Source organism: Stenella coeruleoalba (assembly GCF_951394435.1).
Source record: "Stenella coeruleoalba genome assembly, chromosome: 11".
Classification (NCBI taxonomy): domain Eukaryota; kingdom Metazoa; phylum Chordata; class Mammalia; order Artiodactyla; family Delphinidae; genus Stenella; species Stenella coeruleoalba.
Window position 1 is genome coordinate 47,964,553 of NC_137157.1, and position 13,956 is coordinate 47,978,508.

At 41.1% G+C, this 13,956-nt stretch overlaps 3 protein-coding genes across 7 annotated transcripts in view; all 3 read right to left on the reverse strand.

Moving 5' to 3' along the window:
• The window catches only part of SLC35E3 (solute carrier family 35 member E3), a 31,354-nt gene extending 23,158 nt beyond the window's left edge, over positions 1–8,196 (reverse strand). For both annotated transcript variants that reach the window (XM_079936626.1, XM_079936625.1), the window contains exons 1-3: positions 7,435–8,196; positions 6,498–6,608; positions 2,432–2,590 (exon numbers count right to left, since the gene is read on the reverse strand). In XM_079936626.1, coding sequence (XP_079792752.1) covers positions 2,432–2,590; positions 6,498–6,608; positions 7,435–7,836 — 672 coding nt within the window. In that variant the 5' untranslated portion in view covers positions 7,837–8,196. The remainder of the gene's footprint in view (positions 1–2,431; positions 2,591–6,497; positions 6,609–7,434) is intronic.
• Positions 8,197–9,140: 944 nt separating this feature from the next.
• LOC307194853 (NPC intracellular cholesterol transporter 2-like) lies at positions 9,141–10,076 on the reverse strand (the record flags this gene model as incomplete). The annotated part of the gene is made up of 1 exon (XM_079938223.1): positions 9,141–10,076. One exon carries the CDS (start codon positions 10,074–10,076, stop codon positions 9,627–9,629), a length of 450 nt encoding a protein of 149 aa, XP_079794349.1. The 3' UTR covers positions 9,141–9,626.
• A 1,052-nt stretch (positions 10,077–11,128) lies between these two features.
• Positions 11,129–13,956, reverse strand: part of NUP107 (nucleoporin 107) — a 45,035-nt gene continuing 42,207 nt past the window's right edge. For all 4 annotated transcript variants that reach the window (XM_079936028.1, XM_079936027.1, XM_079936029.1 and 1 more), the window contains 2 exons: positions 11,812–11,979; positions 11,129–11,443 (listed from right to left, as the gene is read on the reverse strand). In XM_079936028.1, the coding sequence (XP_079792154.1) occupies positions 11,336–11,443; positions 11,812–11,979 (276 nt within the window). In that variant the 3' untranslated portion in view covers positions 11,129–11,335. The remainder of the gene's footprint in view (positions 11,444–11,811; positions 11,980–13,956) is intronic.

Consider the following 13,956-nt stretch of genomic DNA (forward strand, 5'->3'; position numbering starts at 1 on the left):
TGAAATAAGAGAATCTAGAGAAAATGTTAGTTACAATTTGAATTAGTAAGAAGTTTAAATTCCAAAGAAAATGTCATATTTGAAGATTCTTTCTGTCCCATGTGGGTTTTCTGTTTTTAAACCAGTGCAGTCAGAAGCCCAGGCCAATTGGATTTGCAGCCTATTTAGGTAGAAATAGTAACACCTTACTTGTTTTACAACAGTGAGTTCCATTAAATTTTCAACTAAGAGAAACTTGCTCCTTAAAGATTTTAAAAACTGTTTCTAGAAATGTGTCCTTGTTAATTTTATTGAGTTCACAGAATGTCACATGCCTATTTCTTGATGACCTGACACATCATTAAACATACAATTACATGCTCTACTTTGAGGCAATGATGCCCTCTAGGGACAAGAAGGAATGCAGGTGACTTTCCCTTATTCAATGGCCTCAGACTGGCTATGTTCTTGTTTCTTTGACCTTTTTTATGGCCTTTCTGCTGAGGTCCTCATTTTCAAATCTGTCAGAGGGCCAGTCACATAAAGCCTCTCCCCTCCTAGTCTAAGGTGCTCAAGCTGCAGTGGTTGATAGGCAAGATGACCAAGATGGGTAACTTTTGTAAAAGTAAGAGGAGATATTACCTGAGAGATGGTCCACTGATTTCTACCTTGGGAAAAAAGCGCAAATGCTAAAGTATATGAATTCGAAACAACTATCATTCTGCTCACAGGCAGCCTCGCAGGGTGGTTAAGAATGTGGACTTTGGATCTGGAATGCATGGATTCAAAGTCTGGCTCTGCTGTGGACCTTGAGTCAGTTACTTAACGCTTTGTCTCTCAGTTCCCTCATCAGTAAACACCTAATAAAGTTGTTATGAGGATCAAATAAGTTAATATTTGCAAAGAGCTTAGAATAGTGCCTGGAGCAGAGTAAGGGCTATGCAAGGTTGATAAATCAACACGACCAGCAAAAAAGATGTTCCCACTGACTGTGTTAAAAGTATGGGAAGCAGGAGTTCCTTTCCTAAATAGGGGGATTATACTTTCTAACTTTATTAAAAAAATGTCCCCAAAGTACAGGTCCCTTTGATCTGGCAATTCCACTCTAGGACTCTATCCCATAGAATAAAAAGTACCAGTTCATGAGGACACATGTACAAGGATGTTTACTGTAATACTGTTCATAGTGGTTAAGAACTGGAACTATTATACAAGTACTGAAAGAATGATTTGAAGGGATTTTCATGGGACATTGTTAAGTGAGAAAAGCAAGATACAGAAAATCATGTGTAATATGATCCCACTTCTGTAAAAAAACCAATGTGCAATTTATGTGTACATACGTGCATGTGTGCCTATGTGTGTTGTATGTGTTTACATGTGGGTATGCACAGCACGGAGAAAAACATGGAAGAACAAACACTAGAATGTTAACATGACTTATTTCAAGGGACAGGGGTGAGGTAATGGGATGTTGATGTGTGTATGGGTAGGAGGGCTGAGGAAAAGGAATCCATGATAAAAGCTGCATATATAGGGAATTCCCTGGCAGTCCAGTGGTTAGGACTCCACGCTTCCACTGCAGGGGGCACGGGTTCGATACCTGGTAGGGGAACTAGCATCCCACATGCCATGCGGCGCAGCCACAACAAAACCTCCCAAAGGGCTTCCCTGGTGGCGCAGTGGTTGAGAGTTCGCCTGCCGATGCAGGGGACACGGGTTCGTGCCCCGGTCCGGGAAGATCCCACATGCCGCAGAGCGGCTGGGCCCGTGAGCCATGGCCGCTAAGCCTGCGCGTCCGGAGCCTGTGCTCCGCAACGGGAGAGGCCACAACAGTGAAAGGCCCGTGTACCGCAAAAAAAAAAAAAAAAAAAACCTCCCCAAAACCCAGCATATATAATACGGTTACATACATATGAAATTAAACATACACACACATGCGTGTGTCTGTGTATATGAAAGAGATCCATGAAATGATCATCACCAAAATGGTAAAGGTGTTTATCTTAGTGTGGCAGGATTTGGGGAGACCTTCACTTTATAATTTTATGTATGTTCAAAAATGCATACAATGAGCATGCACTACTTATACTATTACAAGAAAATCAACAAAGTTATATTTTCATTATTTAAGAAACAAAAAAAATGCCCAAAGTATTGGTGGGCAATAGCCTGGCGGGCTCAGCACAGTAACCAGACATCAGAAGGCCTGAATTCTAGTCCTGGTTTGGCCACTGACTGGCAATTTAACCCTAAGCAAGTCCCTCAATCTTTCTGTGCCTCAGTTTCTTCATCTAATGAATAATCCTTACCTTGCCTCCCTTAAAGGGTGATTATAAAGACTAAATATGAGAATGGATCTGAGCTAGTGCTCTGAAAACTAAAAATTGCATTAATAATGGAGAAATTATTATTATTTTGTTTCTTAGACACCAAAACAATTATAACTCACCAAAGCAGAGACTGACCAGGGACCAAATATTCCTCCTTCTGCGAACACCGGCTCAAAGAAGGGCACGGCGACCAGCAACATGGCAGATGACATCGGGGCCTGGTAGTACAGCAGCTGCATCGAGTTTACTTGCAATTCATGCTGTTTGGCTCCTACCCACTGAAAATTAGGAGAGAGAACGAGTTAGGCAGAAAAAAACAGCATCACTCAACAAACAAAAGATGCAACTCTAGCCACAAACGTGGGAATGTGAGGCAGGGCGGGGGGAAGAGGAAATGCCTAATGAGTCTATAAGATTTCAAAGATCAATAATATATATGTATATTATATTAAGCTCCCTGGATGAAAGGAGCTTTATAAATTCAATGTCTGATAATCTATTTTCTTCTCAATTATAAAGGAGAAAAAAAATCCTGTCTTCCCTCCTGATCCGAGTAGATGGGGAAAGTCAATGCATACCGGGGCCCACAGGCATCAGCGATCTTGGGAAAATTAGGCAGGAATGGAAATTTCTAAGCAGGATAATATTTATAAGCAGGATAAGCAGGAATACAGATGCAGTGTCAGACTTCATTTCTTTCTAAAAATGGCCCCCAAAACGAAGACTGGGGGGCAGGGCGGACTCTAATTACAGATTGACAGAAACCTCAGTTATCCCAGGTGGCTGCCAATATGTGTGGCTAAAAAGGTATGTGAGGTCTTTTCATTCACTTCAGAAAACCCAATCGATGGTAGAAGGAACTTTCCTCTTTATGGCTGACGTTTTGGTGGGTAATCCCACACCTATACTCCTCAATAAACTAGATAATCACAAACTTTAAAAGACTATCCTTCGGTAGAACCAACACCCCAAAGCCTCAAATCCCATCAGTTCTCAAAATGCTTCACAAATATAACTGAAAAGGAGGCTTTAAAGAAAGCTTGATAGGACTGTCTGAATAAGATCTGGCAGGAACAGCCAGGCTTTTGAATAACTGCTCCTACATAATCCTCTTTCCTGTAGGTCCGGGTATCCTGTTACATAAACTCTAAGTCTATAGAAATTCACCAAGACAAAAATAGAAGAGCGAGAAATCTGAAGCATACTCCTGTCAGCCTTAATGAGAGTCTGCTGTGAACATGAAGGACAGAGAATTGATTCTTTTGCTTGGGACACCGCAGCAAGCAAAAATGAATGCAGAGGGGATGTGCACAGCCCTGTGTTGGGCAGCCTCTCTGGGCAGCTGTGTGTCTCTGACACAGGACAGACAGCCTGAAATGGTGGTGACTCTCAGGCCACCACCTGCCCTCACTGCCGTGCAGCCTGGCTTCTGCCCACCAACCGTCTCGTGAAACTGCTCCCCAAAAGGGCACCTTCACCTCCAGTGGCCACATCGAAGGACTGCCCTGGGTCCCCTTCCGGCCGCAGCCCTCTGCAGAACCTGCAGATTTCTCTAGGAAGAACTTGACTGCTGGTTCGCGCTGCTTCCTCGCTCACCTGTTCCTTCACTGACTACCTGTAAGGGAGATGTCTGGCTTTCCTCTTTTATCTCCCTCACTGATCTTTTACTATCCGCTGACATCTACAGCTCTGACCTCCTTCTCTGAGCATCCTTTAAGTCCCACCTTCAACAAACAGCTAACTAGCCATCTTCAGTTATATCACCTGAAGGAGCTTGTTTACGATTAAGCGGATTAATTCCTTCTCCAAATTAGCTCCTCCTGTGTTGGTCCGATAATTAATGATATAATCTCCTCCAAGGATCAGACTCCTTATTTTCCTCATTCTCACATCCAGTCAGGTCCTACTAATTCTTTCTCCAAAAGGTCTCTGAAGTCTATTCTTTCCTTTCCACGTCCAGTACCACTGTCCTTGTTCAGGCCCTTCCTGTCTTCCCCTTAAACCATGGAGCACTTCCTGACTGCTCTGCCTGTCACCCTGTCGTCCCTCTTATTCATCCTTCACTGCCACCAGAGTGAAGTTTCTAAAACACAGGGAGTGATCAAGTCACTGCCCATCTGAACTCCTCTCCTGGTATCTGCAGGATAAAGGGCACACTTCCTCAGCATAACACTCAAAACTCTGCCATCTGGTCTCACCCACCCCTCAGCCTTGTCTTTCCACCACGCAACTACAGTCCAGTCCCACCAAATAAATCAAGTTCTCCAAAAATGCTCTGTACCTTCACACATCACTGCAAAGAAAGACCTCTGCTCTATTTCTTTGCTAAGCGAATTCCTGAGCATTCTTCAATTTAAATTGTTAACCTTCCCATAAAATCTTACCTCACTACCGCCCTTGTGCAGAACTACCCCTTCTTCCCTGGTGCTCCTCAGAACTTTCCTCATACTCTGAGCTATACCACTTGTTATCAGCTGTCTCCATGTGTTTCTGCAATGCTGGATTATAGCTGCCCTTTATCTTTGTATCAAGGTTGAGCATAAAGCAGAAGAAATGTCTTTTGAATGAATGAAGGAGTCAACCATCTTTCTACCACTAAAACTAATAGTTGGTCACTCATCTCTTAATTCCTTTTAATGCCCTAGCAGTATAAGAAGAAATAACTTAGGAATTATACCAGGTTACAATGGGAAAATACAACTTTCCTTAAAATGAATTTTGGGAGGGAATACACCTATTCTGTACCAGTACTTTTACCATTTACTGATAATCAAAAACTCTGCCCATGACTTAGTCTATAATCATTCCTTGGTCAATCTCATTTCAGATATCCACCTGAGAGATACAGAATCCTTTGATTCCACCCTATAGCAATTTTGAAACTTGTGTGAACAAAAACGGTCATATTGGCATGGGCAGTGAGTACTCTGAATTGAAGTGATGTGTAAGGAATACAAGAAATTCTAACGTTCAACAAATGAAATTTCTTGCTATATCTAATAAATAATCCATACTGGGTCAAAAATAAAGTCCATTTAACAAAAAAGAGAAATAGGAATGTTCACTGACTGTATCTAATTAAAAAATTTAACTTTAAACTCACTGAAGTATGCCCAAATGCAATTTTCTTAAAGCACAAACCTGAGCTTCCTCTGATTTCTCTCTGCAGTAAAAGACAGAATATCTTGAGGCCAAGTGACAAGATTGAGCAGGTGCCCCACCCTCTCATGTCACTGCTCTTTCATTTAAACTGCTTCTCTGCCACTAAGAAATGTTTTCAACCCCAGAATTTTCACATAACAATGTTTCTGAAATGACCAGTACTAGAAAATTTAAGATGCTAAAGCTGTATTATTAAACTCCTAACATTCATAACAAGAATGCCTTAGTTTATAACCAGTGGACGTTTGTGAAAAAAGTAAAACTGGTCACACATTTTGGCTCTGATTCCCCATACGCAGGCACTGGAAACCACAATTTCCAGTCCAAGGTTTTCAGTACAGAGAAAACACTGTTTCACTGTACCCTTCGTCATTCACTATTCTTTCCTCCAATATATAAGAAACAAACAAAAATACTTGTTGAGATTTTATGGTAATGAAGTAAGTGAATCCATGAACAAATGTCAAATAAATGGCTGTTACAGGCAAGTCACCGCGCTAGTGCAAGAAGTGAAATACCCATTGCTATAAAATATTGACGGAGAAAAATGATTAGAATATATGAGCTGTAACAGCAGCATATCTTCTGAGGCAAAGATTTACAAATCTCAAATTTTCCTCTCCTGTTCAAATTTTTGCACCTGTACTCACTCCTTCACAGTAATGTCATAATTAAAGAGTAAATGGTAAATACAACCAATGGACTCAATCCTCAAGTAAAAAGTCTTACTATTCATTTTGTAAAGATATCCCAGAAAATAATATACCATCACCCCAAACTCAGACTGTTAAGCATGGGTAATATACACTTACAAACAGGTAGGGAGGTACTTGGTGAGCATCATACACCCAAGTTTCTCTGTCTCCTTTCTTCTCTTCACCTTGAGTCAGACAATTTATGCAATTATGCTTTCTTCCCAACAGTCTATTGTCTCTATACTGTATTGTCTAAACCTTGGGGCACAGCTTCAAAATTTATGAAATCTGCTAAAAAGGGCACATAAAGAAAAAAAAAATTACCAACCACTTGATAAAGGGATGTAACTAAAACACCAAGAGCAGCAAACACCGTTCCAAGGAAATTAAACTTCACATCGTAATAAGAATTTAGGATTACACCTACAGTTATAGGAATCTGTAAAGAAAAAGAGGTAAACGTTGTTCAGATTAAATTTATGAGACATAAAATTAGTATTCCTTTCACAGTGTCTTGAAAGGTTAATCATAAAAACATCATTAGGAAACAATGAACCTTTATAAATATTTTTTCCATTTGAATAAAAACGGACTGGTAATCCTATTTCTTCAAAATGAAATATGATAATTCTATATTTACGCTCACATTTAATTCTATTTAAAGTAAAATTCTGGGTAAAATGAGTCGATGCATTGCACTTTGCAAGAAAATACCACATGCGTGCATATAGTAGTAAATGGACCCCAAAACCAGTGTCTAAACAATATATAAATATATAATAAAAGCATTAAGATTTTAAATGCTGTAAGTTATGAAATGCTAAAATTATTTTAGTCTTATTTAAAGACGCTGAAGCCTCTGCAGTATGTCGCCGCAAACATATCCTGAGACTTAACATTTTACGTTTATCATAAACGTTTTTCAGTTTGAGCTTTTGCACTTAATCCCATACAGATTTGCATCACCCAACACAGCTTTCTTTTCTTACCGATCATAGCATTTAAGGATTTCCATCAAACAGTAGTTATTAAAACTCACACAAGCACACTCTACCGGGCTAAAAGCCCAACAGAGCGCCAAGATGGCTTTTTTTCACCTTCCCCAAATAAGCCTGAAGTTCACTTGCTCACAAAGGACTCGAGTGGATTTCCAGATCACGGGAAAGAGCGTGGTGCAAGGTTAACCATTCAAATTTCCCAGGGAGAAAGACTGTCCAGGAGGTGGGTTGTTAAGAGGTGCGCCTCGCCCAGCTGAAGCTACTCACCAGCGTGAGCTGTATTTTGGTGGAGAAGGTTTTCTTATAGCAGAAGGTCTGGATGACTATGATCACCGGCGTGGTCATGGCCTTGGCCAGCTGATAGGTGCCTATGGTGTTGTTCTGCAGAGATAAGTTGGTGAAGACCACGAAGCCACAGAAGCTGAGGGCCAGGAGGAGAAGCTTGGAAGGCGGCAGACTTTTGGGGGCAAACATGTCCAGTTTCTGGCAGACGTACAAGCCCAGCCAAGTTACCACGAAGTGCACCAGGGTCAGGCTCATGTTGGGGAAGCCGTAGTGGACATAGATCCATTTGTTGAGGAACACGATGCAGATGGACACCAGTAGGTTGAGCAGGAGCCCGGCGGCGATGCGCCCTCTGCCTCGTACTCTATCGGCCAGCGCTGCCATGACCCCCGCGGAGCCGGGGCCCTTCACCCTCGGAAAGGGGCGCCCGGCCTACCTCCAGCTGCCCTTTGCCTCCTCCTCCGCCGCCGCGTCCTCGCAGCCCCTGGCTTTACGGTCCGGCCGGGGAGAGGCATGCAACCACTGGGTCCCTGGCAAGCTGCAGCCTCAGCGGATCACACATGCTCTGCCACCGCCCATTCAGCCGGCGACTACGCGGCAGCACGTCCCGCGCGCCCCGCCCCCTTCCGCCCTCGGCCACGTGACTCGGGGAGCCCGCGCTTCCGCCCTTGAACAGTTCAGGAAGCGGCCTCTACCTGCGCAGGCGCGTTGAGCTCTGGGTGCGGAGAGCTGCGTCCTTGGTCCACTATCTCCTGGGTTACCTAAACCTGGCTGCGCCAATCTGCGACCCCTTTCTTGTTTGGTATTTTCTGTGTCGGTTGAGTAGACTTGCTAGGTATTCTTGGTGCTGAGCAAATTTTAGCCCTCGCCAAACAGGGGAAAGCATTACTTCTTGAAACCATATTTTTAGACATTTTATTTTAAAAATTCAAACATAGAGAAGAGTAGACAGTATGATGAACCCTCATATACTCATCATGGTTAGTAAACTATTCAGATTTTTTTTTTTGAATCAATGTTTGGTTTTTCATCGTCCTAGAAGTGTCCATTTTACTTAGATGTTCTAATATACTTGGTCAGAGTTGTATATGGTATTCTACCATATTTTCAATTTATTTCATCTGTTGTCACATCACTTTACTTATTCTAAACATTATGCATTTGAGTGAAATTCCTGGGTTAAATGGTAGATTGTTGTTTATAATATTTGAAAAGGTCAATAAAATAGTTATCCACAAGAACAGAAATAGTCAAAACTTTCCCCAAAGATTGTACCATTTTACATTCCCCAGCAATATGTCCCAGTCACAGTTGCTCCACATCCTCCCAAACATTTGGTTGTTAGTCTTTGATTTTAGCCATTCTGATGGATGTATAGTGGTATCTCATGGTTTTAATTTGCATTCACCATTGACTTGAGCACTTTTCACAGGCACATGGTTAGGTGTGTCTTCAAGAATCATCTGTTGTACTATTTTGTCCACTCTTTAAATTTTTTTGGCCTTTTTATTATTATTTTTTTTTGCTAATCAAGTGATGCATTTAATGAAAACCACCTAAGATAGTAAAGGAGACATGAGCTAACTGCAGAGAATTTCTGTTGTAGAATACTTCCCCTCCACTACCACGCTGGACACCACTGCAGAGCAAGTCATGGCCAGTGAAGCAGCGGAGCTGGATGTGAGGAAGCTCATTGGCCAGATGCACTGAACTCAACGAGGCACGTGGAGATGAGGAACTTGCAGATGTAATATCCCAGCTAGATGGATGTGGTTTGGAACCCGTGCTTTGCTGCAAGGGCTAGTAACCCTAGGGCAAGTTATCCAATATCCCCCAAGCAGCCTCATTTGGATCATGTCTGGTTAGACCCTCCTTATTCCAAAAGCAAAAACCAAACCAAAACAAACAAACAACTCCCCCTGAAGACAAATCAATCCCTACAGTCTCACTTTCTCTTCCTTCCTTCAACCCTTTTACAAAGGATAATACAGGGGCGACAGTTCTGAGCTCTCAGGAAATAGGGTCTTAGATGCTTTTGGAGGTTGAGGCTAGAACAGCAGTCTAGAAATTCCTTTCATCTTATGGCACTGATTCAGTTTAGACTTGATCTCTCCTCCTCTCCCTCCACCCGTGCTCTCTCACCCCCCAGACGGACATATTGGCATCAAATAGCTCTAGCTTTCAATCTGTACTGGGATTTGCCAGCAGAAGAGACGTTGGTCGTTGTCATCCGTAAGTTCCCACTCCACCACCAGTTTTACAGAGGGGTATTCACTCTTCACGGGTAGTTTATTCAAGTAGCTATAGGTCTTGTCTTTTTCAATGGGGCAGCTGATTCCACTCTTACAACCGTCAAGCTCAGGAATAGGAAAGGGAATGGCGAAACCCATCACAATGCCACGCACCATGGCTTTGCTACTTTGAGACTGAGTGCTACTGGTGAACGTGACATTGACACTGTAAGACTGTCCTTTGTGCAGTTGGCAGGGCTGGGTGGAGTATGGATTCACATTCACTTCCTTTATAACTCCGACCCCAGAACCGCAGTCCTTGAAATGCACCGGCTTGGCCAGGGCAGAGGCGCTGAGTGCCAGGAACAGGAACGCGGCGCCCAAGAAACGCATCGCAGCTAAGACTGCAAGCTCAAGGAAAAAAGCATAAGAGTTCTTTATATATGCTGGACACGAGTTTTTTTAGTCAGTTATCCTTCTGCAAATATTTTCTCCCAGTCTGTGGCTTACTTATTTTCTTAATGTCTTTGAAGAGCAGAGTTTTATATTTTGATGGTCTAAGTAATCAATTTTTTCCTTTATGGTAATTGCTTTCTGTCTCTTGTATAGGAAATCTTTACCTACCCTTGGGTCCCAAAGATATTCTCTATTTTTCTTAAAGGTTTTATGGTTTCAGCGTTTATATTCAGGTTTATAATCCATTTACATCATGTTTTCTCTTAGAGTCACATTCTCTCTTTTGGTCATCTCTCATTTATAAGTCCTACACTCTAGTCAATTCAACATAAATGCTGATTCATAAACATGCATTTACCATTTGTAGGCCTTGCTTATACTGATTTCCTAATCTGTAGTGCCCCACCCTTCTTGTGCTTGTATCTCTGTCTTTGCAAATTCAGTGCATTACCCAGACCCCAGCTCAAATGCTACTTCCTCAGAAACCTCTTAGCTGGAAATAGTTTCTCCCTGCTTGGATTACTTGTATTTTAAAATGGCATTTAAAAATATATTTATTGTATTTCCCCTACTGGAAGGGCTAGATGAGATCTGACTCACTGTGTATTCCCCAATTTATTCACTGCTTGCTGTGTGCCAGATACTATTCTAAGTCTGTACATGCTCCAACTTATTTTAGAGCAGGTTTGCTGAATGAGAGTTAATAAACTAGAAACGTCATCAAAATAAAGAAAATAGCATAATATTATTTTAGAAAACATTCTTGCTATGTTCATCTAATTAACTGTAATATTTTAAAAACACCATATTTTATGATGAGGACTTATATACCTGGCTTAAACATGTATCTACTTTCCATCCTCTTTAAGATTTCAGAGTACTTATGATCACAGGGAAAAAGGATAACAGGAAATTTAATTTCTTATTACATAATAGAGGGACGTTCCTGGAATTCATATGAACAGAAAATTTTAGTTTTTATATAGTTTTATTAATAAACACAGGGAATTATATAATACCTTAAATTTTCAAAGTGTCACCATAATATTCTTAAAAGTACAAAATTAAATGCCTAAATTTCATAAACATTTTCCCCATAAGGCAAAAGAAAAAACCCAGTAATTACAAATATATATATTTTACAGAAAAACTTCCATTTATCATGGAAATTATTGAGATTACAAACAGCAGACGAATTATGACTGAATTTCATATCCTAATGGATCAAGTCCCTGGTCTAGGAGCATTAGAGAGGATTCTCTTAACTTCTGTAGCAATTTCCTTAGTTCTTCCTTAGAAAACACCTGATTTTTAAAAAAGAGAAAAATGTTAAGAATGAGAACAAAAAAGAGTGTGAATTTACAGTCACCTAATCAACCTGATTAGCTTAATGCAAGAAGAAATTCCTCTTTAAGGTTTATGTAGCCAGAGGCCAGTATATTAGGATAGCCCAGGACTTCAAAGCTACTTCTCTGGACCAGTCTATATACTTCAAACTGCTTAGAAATGTATACATATTTTGGATAAAAAAGCACAAACATTAAAACTGGATCCCTACTTTAAGAAAGTCTAAGAACATCTAAAGAATATAAACACATCTCACAAACCTAAATATTATTACAGAGGTTATCAAATCACTAAAATTTAAAAGTGCAAATGCTCTAGAACTTACCAGATACAGCTTGTGGCGCTCAGAGGATACCATATCCGCTAACTGCAGGCATTCCTGATACTGACCGGTACTATGCAATATGGTGTGAAGCAGAAAACACAACATTGGCAGACAAAGCTTTCTCAGTAAAACCATTTGATATGTTCTTTCATGGTCTTCCTCAGCATCCTACAGACAGACATCAAGTAGTCATTCTAACAACTTTAAGCTAAATACCCTTACAAAAAAGTCAATGAATCAAACCAAAAAGCAACAGGTAAAAGCTAAAGTGTTTCTGTAAAGCTTATCATGCTAACTAAAAATAAAACAAGGCAGGGTTTCTATCATGGTATCTTCAGAGGAGTCAGAAGTCTGAAAATGAAAACAGAATGCTTCTGAATTTGTACTTACTATGTTTTAAATAAAAACATGCATAAAAGGTAAAACAGAGACTAGAGCAAAAATCAGAACAGAAAATAATAACCATTGCCCTGGATATATACAGAAGGAAACACAGATACCAGGAGGACTGAGAGGGCTCTTCATACCACCAGCAGTGATTCCTGCTGGGAAGAAGCATCAGGATGAGGGGAGAGGTGCACAGGGAGGACAACTTCATTGCACATATTTTGTTTCTTTAAAGAGAGAATGAATTTATGATGTCTTTGTATAATTTATTAAAAATAGAAAAATTAAAAGAATCTGGGGGGCTTCCCTGGTGGTGCAGTGGTTGAGAGTCCGCCTGCCGATGCAGGGGGCACAGGTTCGTGCCCCGGTCCGGGAAGATGCCACGTGCCGCGGAGCGGCTGGGCCCGTGAGCCATGGCCGCTGAGCCTGCGCGTCCGGAGCCTGTTGCTCCGCAACGGGAGAGGCCCAAACAGTGAGAGGCCCGCGTACCGCAAAAAAAAAAAAAAAAAAAGAATCTTAAGATTTGCATGGGACAGAACTAACAGATACATGAGGATAACACTGTAGAGAAAACAGTGAGCATTTCTTTATAAGTATACAGGGGTCTTTCTAAAAATTTTTTTGGTACTAAGAGTGCAGAAAAAAGAACAGACTTTTTTTTTTTTTTTTTTTTTTTGCGGTACGCGGGCCTCTCACTGTTGTGGTCTCTCCCATTGTGCAGCACAGCCTCCGGACGCGCAGGCTCAGCGGCCATGGCTCACGGGCCCAGCCGCTCCGCGGCAAGTGGGATCTTCCTGGACCGGGGCACGAACCCGTGTCCCCTGCATCGGGAGGCGGACGCTCAACCACTGCGCCACCAGGGAAGCCCCAGAACAGACCTTTCATGCCCACTACATTTTCTTATAAAAAATTGAAAACTAAAATAATTAAAATAAAAAGGTACCCAACCACAATAAAGTTTCTGAAATAATCTTAAAAATTAGGAGGAAATCCATAGGACTCATAGTGTAAAACAAAACAGAAAACAGGACAAGCAAAAATACCAACTGGTCCTTTGAAAAGCCTAATAAGACACCTAATTAATTAAAAATTTTTTCCTTATGACAATATTAATCACTAAAAATCTCTTCATGTGAGAGACTATAATATTAAATTGCTAAAACATTTTCAAAGGTAGATGTAAGTGGAGGTGTGAAGCAACAGAATGTAATCCGGAAATTATACCAAGGAATAATTGTACTAAATCTGACATAGGTCAGGTTTCCACACATATGAAAAATTAGTGTCAACCTTTTTGTCCTGTTTTGAGATATAGATACATAGAAGCAAATATTAAAACGCATGCTTTGTATGTTCTTAGCTTTAAAAGGGAAAGCACCTTCATTTATTTTCTCAAATAGGAACTTACTACCTTTGGAGGTGGATTTAAAACACCTCAAGGTCTTACTCATAATTCATATTAGTGAATCCTACTAGGGGCCTAGTAAGAATAAGAAGACTGCTTCTTTCTGGGTCACTCCATTTGTGCTCCAATGTACTCTTTCCCCCTATGCTAAAGAAGCAAAGTACCCCTGGCCCCTAGACTCCTTTCCACCTGCTTACTGATAACCTCGTTTCATAGGATGGATTCTGGCACCTGCCTCTCCGAAATCCTGTTGCTGCCAAATATCAGGGTGTGATCTCTTCTGCTGACTATAGGCGATTTCCATACCAGTCGGTTGGCTGCTATCAACCATCAACCAACCAGAATCATGCCTG